General features: G+C 47.8%; 1 protein-coding gene across 1 annotated transcript; it reads left to right on the top strand.

Annotated features, from left to right (window-relative positions):
* The first annotated feature begins 327 nt into the window (after nt 1-327).
* On the top strand, nt 328-9957 carry LOC101940477 (T-cell surface glycoprotein CD3 gamma chain-like). The gene is made up of 6 exons (XM_005299769.4): nt 328-1036; nt 2678-2710; nt 5945-6151; nt 7107-7238; nt 8289-8332; nt 9550-9957. Exons 1-6 carry the CDS (start codon nt 982-984, stop codon nt 9610-9612), a joined length of 534 nt encoding a protein of 177 aa, XP_005299826.2. The 5' UTR covers nt 328-981; the 3' UTR covers nt 9613-9957.
* The last annotated feature ends 683 nt before the right edge of the window (nt 9958-10640 follow it).

Here is a 10640-nt window from a genome sequence, read left to right as displayed (position 1 = left end):
TAAAATCGAGACTGGATGTTTTTCTGAAATATATTCTAGTTCAAACAGTCGTTATTTGGGTGGAAGTTCTCTGGCCTGTTACACAAGAGGTCAGAGTAGATGATCACAGTGATCCCATTTGGCCTATGAATCTATGGATATTCCTGCAAAGGGCTTTCTTGGGAATCACTGCTGAACACAAAAGTGGGCAACAATAACGTTAAAGCAAACACATTTGGTGAGAAATGGCTACACTAATCCTAAAGCCAAAGGACCAAGTTAATCATGTGCGTAGATACCACCAAAATATTTTATGAGCTAGCTAATGTGCTTATGCACCATTCCCGTGTGCTGGATAGAGTAGGAACTGCTCCATGTATCATAACTTATACCTCTGCTTCTAACAGCAGTTCTCCTTAGCTCCCTTCTAGCCTGTGCTTCTGGAGCAGCAGGACCTGAACTCTATCCCTGCTACAGATGAGAAAGTTGGAGTGGCAGGGCTGGGTATTAACCCCCTGAAGTCAGAGGTGACCACAGATTTTTGTTAGAGTACTCTTGTCTAATTCAGCTCATAATATACCTGAGAAAATGCCCCTTGGGTGTGATTTGGACCTAAAGAAGTTAGCTGCAGTATGGCTACTTTGTGGAGATGCCCAAGTTAGGCACAATTTTCCTTCTTTGTTTTTAGTGGGAGAATCTTTTATTTGCAGCTGAATACTGTATTCTGATCTGCGTTGGCAGCAACTTTGGTGACAGCTACACAACTTCGGTAACAACCCTGACGTCTTTAAACTGACGTTCTTAGAGGAAAGAAGACAGAAGCTTCCACTCCTAGGCTTCCTGTTGCCAACATCTGAGAAGGCTCTTGTTACTGGTTTCATATCTCTGCCATTTAGAAAAGAGACCTTTGATTGTATTATATTTTTTAAGCGGGTGAAGTAATTTTTCCTACACTAGTGAGGAAATAACTGCAGTTGCACATTAGTGTTAAGGAGAAGGACCATGGGGAGACTTGGGTATCTTGTCAGTGTAATAACGGTCGGATTTATCATCAAAGGTAAGATCTTCAATCCTGCATTATTAATAATTAATTACTATTTTATTACCATAATGCCCCAAATGTGTTCAGTGCTGTAAAGACATTGTAAGAAGACAGTCCCTGCCATGAGGCGCTAACAATCTGTAAGACTAAACACAGACAAATCAATGGAGGGGGAAGGTGTATAGCCAGATAGATAGATAGGCAGGCAAAGCTCTGAGCGTTAGGGCTGGCACACATCTTGTTAGTTCCTTTTTAAGAAATACACCCTTATCTGTATTATATAGATTTGGTTTTGAAGGTTGTTTTTCGCTGGGAGATGGACTCAATAAGATCTAATGGGCCTTTTCCATCTCTACTGTTTGTGCTTTCCATGAACATTAAGGTCACTCACAAAGTTTAAAGTGGGGGAGAGGGAAGACCATGTGGTGATATAGTTCAGTTTGGCAACTAAAACATGATCACTTTAAATACTCTGTGAGACAAACTCAAATACTGTGACCAAGAATAATTTAATTTTAGGCAAATAAGTCATACGATGTTTTAATCTGTTTTAATATTATATAGTGTGTAAAGTTTGTAGAGCTCACTGGAGAGTGCATACATATAACAAAGGGAAGCAATCCCCTTTTCCCCAAGTGTTTTTTTGGCTAATGCAGACTCACTTCTCTTCAGATGTAATCAGTAGGTTTGTGATGTGTTTTGTTGGTGTTAATGGAACTTTGGGCCACATTGTGCCCTAAGTTACACACTATTCCAATCAGAGGAATTGCACAGAGTGTGCGTTGGGTATGTTTTGCCCCTTTGTGTTATCCGTTCTTGTTCATGGCGCTAAACGTGGGACATGATTGCTGAACACACCCCAAAGGGTGGTGAAATTTTAACATTTAGCACCTGCTGAGTGCAGGTAAAATTAAATCTTATTTTAAATTAATTAGATTAGATTAATATTTGTATCTTTGATTTGTGCCAAGTGTGTTTATATGTTTGAGTTTGAAGAGACATCTGCATTTTATTTCATCTGACTTATAGAATACGTATGTTTGACAGTCTCTAAGTACACATACAAAGATTAAAAACAAATAGTTCCTTAATGCCATATAAATAGATTTCCCCAACTCCAAAATATCTTGGCATGCTCCCTTCAGTCAACCCAGCCCTGGAAAAAAGTTTGAGTGGATCGCTGAGCCTTTAGCCAGAATGATGAAGGAGTTGGTCTTCAATGCGCCGATTGGGTAGCAAGTTCTAGAATCACTAAAGCCTACATTTTAAAACATGGCCAATGCATTTGGGTGACTCAATTTTGGGGTGCCTAGTTGCAGCCAACGTGGGCCTGATTTAGTATCTGCAGCTCCCATTAATTTCAGTTGGAAGTGTGGGTACTCGGCACTGCTAAAAATCAGGCCCCGGGAAGCTCAAACCAGACACTGAAAATCAGTGGCTACTTTTGAAAATGTTGGTCTTTATAACTAAATGGAACCAGGAACATAGGAATTGCCAGGCCTGATCTGAGCAGGAGCCTGGTTTGAGAAGCGGCCCAGATAGCCTTGTTATCCTCTCTCTGAGACTGGCCGGTTTCTTCCTATGTCCTGTCGTTATTCTCTGAAGCAGGAGAGTTTGTGGCACTTCTAAATTACATTTTTTCTTTTCCCCTCTCAGGTGTCGTCACACAAGACAATAATAAACCTAAAGGTAAAAAACCCTACAGAGCTCATTTAAAGCCCTTTTTGGTCAGGGTTGGATGGAGGAGGCATTCTGCTCTTGAAAGTCACAGAGAGTGTCTATTTCACAGCCGTGGCAGCCAGAACTCTGCATCCCATGTTTGTATTAGAGCTCATTGGGGAGGGAGGGGGACTTGGAGGGAGCACAGGTGGTCATTGTTTATGCCCCTATTGCTCTGGGGATAAACACAAGGCTTCAGTCTCTGGGGTGGTCAGTGTCGTACCTTTCACCTGTGCAGCATGCTCACTTCTGTAGTAATCATTTTGAATAGCAGGGCATCGATTCATGTCCCAAGGAAAGAAAGCACATTACAAGATTTCAGAGTAGCAGCCGTGTTAGTCTGTATCCGCAAAAAGAAGAAATTTGTTAGTCTCTAAGGTGCCACAAGTACTCCTGTTCTTCTTTTTGCACATTACAAGAGACATATATAATAAGGTAAGCCCTTTACGGTGACTTACTGGCTGGTATAGTGCCTGTTACAAGCCCAGCCTGCCTTACAGTAGGATAGACTGCACCCTGATTCACATTAGGCCCTATCCTGCCCCCAGTGAAGTTGATGGCATCACTCCTATTGGCTTAGCTGGAAGCAGGATTGGGCCCACGACTCTCAGAACTGCCTCCCTGGGGGGGGGGGGGGTACAGGGCAATACTAGGCAGCAGCTTAGAGCAGGAAAAGCAAATAACGGAAAAGAGCCAGTTCCTCACTCATGGGATATGAGGCCTCAGAATCCAGTCCAGCGTGTGAATTGTCACCAAGAGGGTTGATGGACAAATGGCTCTGAGTTCTCTCCAATGGGGAAACCAAGAACTGACAATTGGCCAAACTGGTACAACGACAAATGTAAAGGTCTCGCTTCTGATCCCTGATCACCCCAGTGCGGATCTGTAATAGCACCACTGAAGTCAGCAAAGTTACTCCAGGGCAAAACTGATGCAAGTGAAGTCAGAATCAGGCCCAACATTGTGGTAATCAGTGCAATTAACGGGGAAAAGCACTGGACTACAGAATGAAGCTGTTTGGGCCCGTTCTGCCCCTGTTGCCACGTGAAAGACTCATGAAGAGGAGAAAGAGACTATTAAGGCCCCGACCCTGCAAGAGCGCACTATGTTCACACAGGACCTCATTGACTTCAAACACTGTAAACCCAAAAACAGAGAGAAAATATCTTTTACCTTCTCTAACTGCAGTCATTTGAGGAGAATAAAGCTCCATAGAGAAGTGAGATTTTTGAGTTGAAGCTGTCCCTTTAACTGCATGTCTAGTTTGCAGTTACCTTTTGATATTGCTTTGTTAGTAGCAATTATTTATTTATTTATTTATTTATTGTTGTTATTATTCAATATTTGCTTTAATTGTTGGTGTAGTTCCTCAAAGCCTCTTTCTGAGCTCCTTTAAACATGAAATTATCATTATTCTCTTTAAGCATGGATCTCTGGGCACAGAAAAGGGAGCGAACAGAGTCCCCACCCCAGGCAGTTTAATATCCATTAAGCTATTGATTAATAATGATTTTAGCAATAAAATGTATTTCTCTCATAATAATTTAGAATATAATTGCAATCTTAATATAAGCGATTAATGATACATATATAAATGTAGGGACAGACCTCAAGCCAGCCTATCTTTGTGCAGTCAAGATTTTGCACCTCCAAATAATTATGGCTGCGTTTTTGAACTGTTGACAATTGAGTGTGCAACTAGCAGACACCGAACTACCTGATTTACAAACACAAACAGGTACAGGAATTAGACCCCTAGACTGGAGGTGACTGAAAAACGGGATGTGTGTGTGTGTTGGGGGTGGAGGGTGTAATCCAATTTCTCAGCTGTGTCTGTGTTGCCGAGGCTTTGCAGTATGAGCTGCATTGCTCTCATTGTCAGTGCTCAAACAACAACAATCCTAGTAACTTTATTTTGTGTTCTGAAGGCTGGGGAGTGACCCCCATGGGCTCGACCCTGCCCCCACCGGAAACACATTTTGTGAATTTTACACTGTTTTCATTGTAATCGGTTTTCAGTTTAATTTGCTCACCAGTTACAGAGCTGACCACAGAACTACCTTTTGCTATCCGGTTTGGCTGATCTCCCCACCTTTTTTACTTTAAAAACTTGTTAAAAAATTCCATCCGCCATCACTAATTATTAATAACCCGGAATCTGCAAACCCTTTCACTTACCATTCAGCCTGTGTATAATGTGCAGGATCAGGGCCTCATATCCACGCCCAGAATTTACTGCAGGTCAAAGGATGCTGGGCCCAATTATTTTGTGCTTGAGTGAAAATCTCCCTGGTAAAATGTCAGTTGCAATATTCTATTAATATAATAAGTGCTGTATAATGATATTAGATACTGCTAATTAAGGACCCGATCCTACAAACACTTCTTATGGATGTACAGCTTACTCCAACCATCACTAGCTCCAGAGGGGCGAATAGGACTGCTCCCTCCCAGCAGTAGGCACTGTCCCAGGAGTTGTGTTGGCAGAATCAGGCCCAGCGTTGTTATTTATTGCTAATAATTGGCACAATATAACAACATGATTAATTATTAATATAATCAATGGTTTTATATATCTATATCTATCTAGCTATAAACTGAATTGTATAACTGAATATTATACCTATCACTGTATTATCAGGTATCAGAGGGGTAGCCGTGTTAGTCTGAATCTGTAAAAAGCAACAGAGGGTTCTGTGGCACCTTTGAGACTAACAGAAGTATTGGGAGCATAAGCTTTCGTGGGTAAGAACCTCACTTCTTCAGATGCAAGAAGTGAGGTTCTTACCCACGAAAGCTTGCATCTGAAGAAGTGAGGTTCTTACCCACGAAAGCTTATGTTCCCAATACTTCTGTTAGTCTTAAAGGTGCCACAGGACCCTCTGTTGCTTGTATTATCAGGGATATTTTCTCAGTGAGAACACCTTTATTCAGGGGTTTCTATGAGACGCCATCTCGGTCTCCTTTCTAATGGCTCCTTTCTAAGTGCCTGTGTAAGAGACCTGAGTTCTGAACCTCAGTTACTGTATGCATATGCATCCGAAGAAGTGGGCTGTAGTCCATGAAAGCTTATGCTCTAATAAATTTGTTAGTCTCTAAGGTGCCACAAGTCCTCCTGTTCTTCTTTTTTCAGTTACTGATGACAGCTCAGCCCCTGGGCTGCTTTGTACCTGTCACCTCCCAGCCTTCGTTTTTGTTTTACAGCAGCCGTAAAGGTGGAGATCCGTGGCCGTGACGTGGTCCTGAAGTGCGGGGAGTTTCAAAGCCCCCAGCCTGACATAAACTGGCAGAGAGATGGAATTACTTTAGGGAACAACAACTCAGAGTTGAACTTGGGCGCAGAAGCGGACGACCCAAGAGGAGTTTATAAGTGCAAAAATGATATCATTCCTGTACAGGTGTATTTCCGAAGTACGTTCACCAGTCAGTTTGCCTCTGATCTATAAAACTAGAGCTGGCTGGAATTTTTAATTCCAAACTTATTTTTTTGATGAAAAATGGCCTTGTTCTGGAAATTAAAGTTTTTAAAATGTTCTGTGAGACACACCTGCCATTTCTCCATTGGCTTTCTGTAAAGCTGCAGCAGTAGCAGATGTGTGTGTTTCTCAGTCCCCAAATTTCCCCCCAGGCTGTGTGTCTTGTAAGGAACCATCCTGCATTGGCCCAGTAGGGGAGGGAGGAGACTGGATGATCTGCTTGGGCTCTTCCAGCTCTGAACTCTAACTTTCAGTGCTCAGCCAGAAATCTCAGCACTTCTCAGACTGGGACTGGTGGTGGCATGGGGGCCCCAGTGTTCAAAACTGGCCCCCGGGCAGCAGGCACTAAGATGTGCACTTGTGCCTGGGCAGGTGCCTGTTTGCATGGGTGGTTCCTGGATCGCCAGGCACACATGCATGATTGCAGCTCATTCTGGACTGGCCCTGTGGCTCAGGAGGAGCTAGCGCTCTGCCCTGACACACCAGAGACCCTGCTCCCTGCCCTATCCCAACTTTGCACTCCCACCGCTGGCTGCTCTGAGCAGGAACCCTGGGCTGGGTGCGCCGAGCCCTGCCTTGGTCAGGGAATGGGAATTGCTGAGCAGTGACTGTTCTGTTTGGTCAGCGTTGCGTTGGTAGGCTCCCTCGGGGGTCCTGTCCAGTCGCCTTTGGCTGAGAGGGGCCTTAGAGGTGGGAGAGCAGAGGAATGTGTGTGTGTTAGAGAGGTTATATTTCTAACTGGGGGGCCTTGTAGGGGGAACAGAGAAATCCTCTGGGGCTCTCCTGCTGGCTTGCTCCCTGTGCCGCTGAGCTGGGTGTGTAGGAGGTGGGTGGGTGTGGAGGGTTGTGCCCCGTTCTCAGTACTCTGTGTTGTGTCTGTGGCTTTGCAGTGTGCCAAAACTGCATCGAGCTGGATGCAGCCACCATCTCGGGGATCGTGGTAGCTGATGTCATCGCCACGGTCTTCCTGGCAATCGCCGTGTACTGCATCACCGGCCAAGACAGTGGCCGTCGCTTACGAGGTGAGACGGGGAGGCCCCTCTGTCCAGCTCGGGGGAGGGGTGTCTCTGCTGCCCAGTGCAGGGACAGGGAATGTCTGGTTGGACAGGACTCGCTGTGCAGTATCCCTGGGGTCTTTCCATCACACTCACCCACATGATGCTGGTTTGGTGCCTGGAGCCCCTACATGCACGTCTCAAGGACTGCATGTCAGCCCAGGGGGAGGGAGTCTGAGGGTGTCTGCATATGTGATTGCGTGTCTGCATGTTGCTGTGGGAAACTGTCATCTGTGAGTGTGGGTATCTGCCTGAGCAAGGGGGTAGCAGGAGGAGACACTGTATTTTGCAGGACACCCACCTCTGGGCTGATCCTCTGTAACTTCCTCACAAATTCCCATAACTTTACAAACTGTATAGTCAGCACGAGGGAACACAGCCATATCTGGAGTGAAGGGCAGCAGCCAGCACAGAGTACAGTTGGGGAGAGGTGAAATTTTAGGCAGAGACATCAGGGTAAATCTCGAGGGAATGCCTACGTTTGGCTTTTGCGCAAATAGTTTCCCACCTTTGCTACTGCTAGCTTAGCTCTCCCAATAGTTGGGACAGTGGGAGCCCTAGTGTAGATAGGGCTCCTGTAGCTCTCAGCATTTTAAGCACCATGTTATTGACCCAGTGACACCAGTAGATGTTGATTCCTTTTTGACAACAGCGCCCCCACTGGCGGGGCTGAACCAGTGGCAGCAATAAGTGAAATTTTAGCAGAACAGGCCTAGTGTGAACAAAGCTCTATGCTTAGCAAAAGCAACATGTGTTCCCAGCTGTCCGTGGAGAGCAGAGAGGGGCCCTGGGCCCGCTGCCCTGCACCTGGTGTCGCTGTTACCACCCATGCACAGGAAGTGTGGAGTGGGTGTGAAATGCTAGTGAGTCAGACTGGTGGCGTTGGACCCAGTGCTGTGCAGGTGTAAGTGGTGGTACAAGGTGCAGAGTGGGGGAGAGAGAATCACCACTTGGGGTCATTTGAAAATGCTGCCCTCCTGCCGAGCTTCCCACTGACCTTTGCTTGATTTATTTTAGCTTCTGACCGACAGAACCTGATCGCCAATGAGCAGCTCTACCAGGTGAGTGACGAGTGGTCACTGGGCCAGCCTTTCACATCACTTAGTGCTCGGAAATCTGGACTGGTGCAGATCGCTCAGGGCCTGGAGAGGCTCCTGGCCTTGCTAGTGATGTAGATCTGTACAGAGCAGGTGTTGAACGCTCCCACCAGGGAGAATGGAAGTGTGGGGGGTCTGACTTGGTCATGCTGCACCCCCACTTTGCCCGGTGTAAGGATCATCCTGGAGCAGCCGGCCCCAGTGCACACCCTGCAGCTGGGACGCCCTCTGGCTGTGCCCCTTCCCCCCTCCGGCCCTGCGGCTGGAACAGGGTGCCAGGGGCGTTGGAACAGTTTGTACAGTGGGGGGGCTGAGAGCCATTGAACCAGACTGTAAACCCTGTGTGTGAGGGAAACCCCGCCAAGCCGGGGGTGCTGCTGCACCCCTCCTTCCAGCACCCCCGCAGAGTGCTGGTTGCTTGGGGATTTCCCCGGTACCCGGGGAGTGCCTTGCTGGCTGCTTAAGCCACAGTGACAACCTCCTGAGGGTTGAGCCCCAGGTGCCCCTCCCTCCCTCTCACACTTTCAGGCTGAGATTAAATACCTGCCTTCTCGCTGAAGTAGGCTGATCTGTGCAGAGCGCCTGCAGTAGTGGATGCAGGAGGGCAGGAAGGGCTAGAGCAGCAGCACGCTCCCAAGTACCTGTCTAGGAGCATCGCAGACACACCCAGGCACAGGCTGCCCCCAGACAGACCCAGATGTGCACAGGCTGATTCATTTGCCTGTATAATTTTTTTTTTGCTCCCCCCCCCAACCCAAAACTGGTGCCAACTACTTTGCTCCAGCACTGCAGGAGAGGGCAGGGAAAGGCCAGCATCAGTAAGATGAACTGGCATATGGAGCCGACCAGTAATGGTGGGAAATGAGCACTGGCTGGCCTCCTCCCAGCTGGTTCTGAAATACATAACTGTGCTCATTGGAAGGTCCTGCTTGCTGGGAACTCAGTGGCTGGGTTGTGATATGTGGGTGCAGGCAACATCTCCTCTGTTTTGAGGCTGCCTGTTTCATACTGAAGCTTTGAATGCAGAAGATATGGGAGGTGCTGTCTGTGCCCATTTATCCTATCAGAACCCCACGCTCCCAGCTCCTGAGGTCAAGTACCACAGTGGTGGGTGCAGTGTATGACCCTGAATAGCAGAGAAACACTTTACAAAGCAGCCTGACCTTCTCCTTCCCTCCTAGCCCCTTGGTGAGCGGGACAATGAGCAGTACAGCCGCCTAGGAGTCACCAGGACCCGCAAATGAGAGTGGAGAGCACCTGGGGGCTAATCAACTGTGACCCTTGGCCCTTCATCCTCTCTCTTTTCCACATGGGAACCAACAATATTGGGGAATCCTGCTGTCTTTGAAGCAGCCCTCAAAGCCTTCACTCTGCAGCTTGGTGGCCAGAAACCATGGTGATGGACATCTCACTAATGTGTCTAAGAAATCGATGATCTCTGCTCGCACGTGATCCTGGGCCCTGCTTGTCTGAAATCCCTCTGGCTCCCTGCAGTGCCAAGGGAGCTCGTAGAGCTCTCTGCTCTTTGTGATTATTTGCTTTGGCAATAAAGAGGCTTTGCCCGGGCTGGTGAGAGGAGCAGAATCCTACCTAGCTGTCCTCATTCCAAGGTCGCCATGGCAGGCAGGCCTGCAGCTGATGGAGTGTCCTTGTCTGACAGGACCCCATGTGATCAGTAATGGGCCCTTCCCGAGTGCAACAAGCCAAACTGGTGGGGTGCTTCTGCCGGGCCCTGAGCCGCCCCTGCTGGGTGTGGAGACTGGCTGTGCTGAGCTAGCGGTTGGTTGTTTTTAACATTGCGTGGGAGAAAAACACTGAGACCGGGGAGCGGGGGCAGGGGAGAGACACCCAGCAGCTATAAACTGCCTGTGAGTGCCTGTGGCAGGAAGGGTGGCGTTGTGGCTCATCCTGCAGCGTCTTCCATCAGAGGGCTGCGAAGTGCAGGACAGCCCCTCCGCCCCCTGTGATCTGGCTGGGGCTGGGGAGAGGAGTTTGTACCAAAATAGGTTTGGTTTTACATGTGCAGTTTCTGCTTCCGACTGAAGCCGCCAAGGCCCCGACGGCCAGTCCCTTCCCCCAGCGCACACCCAGGCCGCGAGCCGGCCTGATCGCGTGGTGGCAAACCATCAGCACTAAACCTGGAGATGCTTTGAGCTGGGTGTGCTGCTGCTGCTGGAGAGGGGCTGACGCAAGCTCTCCCCAAGATCAGATACGGCTCTGCTGTGACAGAGGAGGAAATGGAAACAGCAAAAGCTCAGAGCAAAACAACCTG

Source organism: Chrysemys picta, chromosome 16 (assembly GCF_011386835.1).
Source record: "Chrysemys picta bellii isolate R12L10 chromosome 16, ASM1138683v2, whole genome shotgun sequence".
Lineage (NCBI taxonomy): Eukaryota > Metazoa > Chordata > Testudines > Emydidae > Chrysemys > Chrysemys picta.
This window is presented reverse-complemented; position numbering and strand designations above follow the sequence as displayed.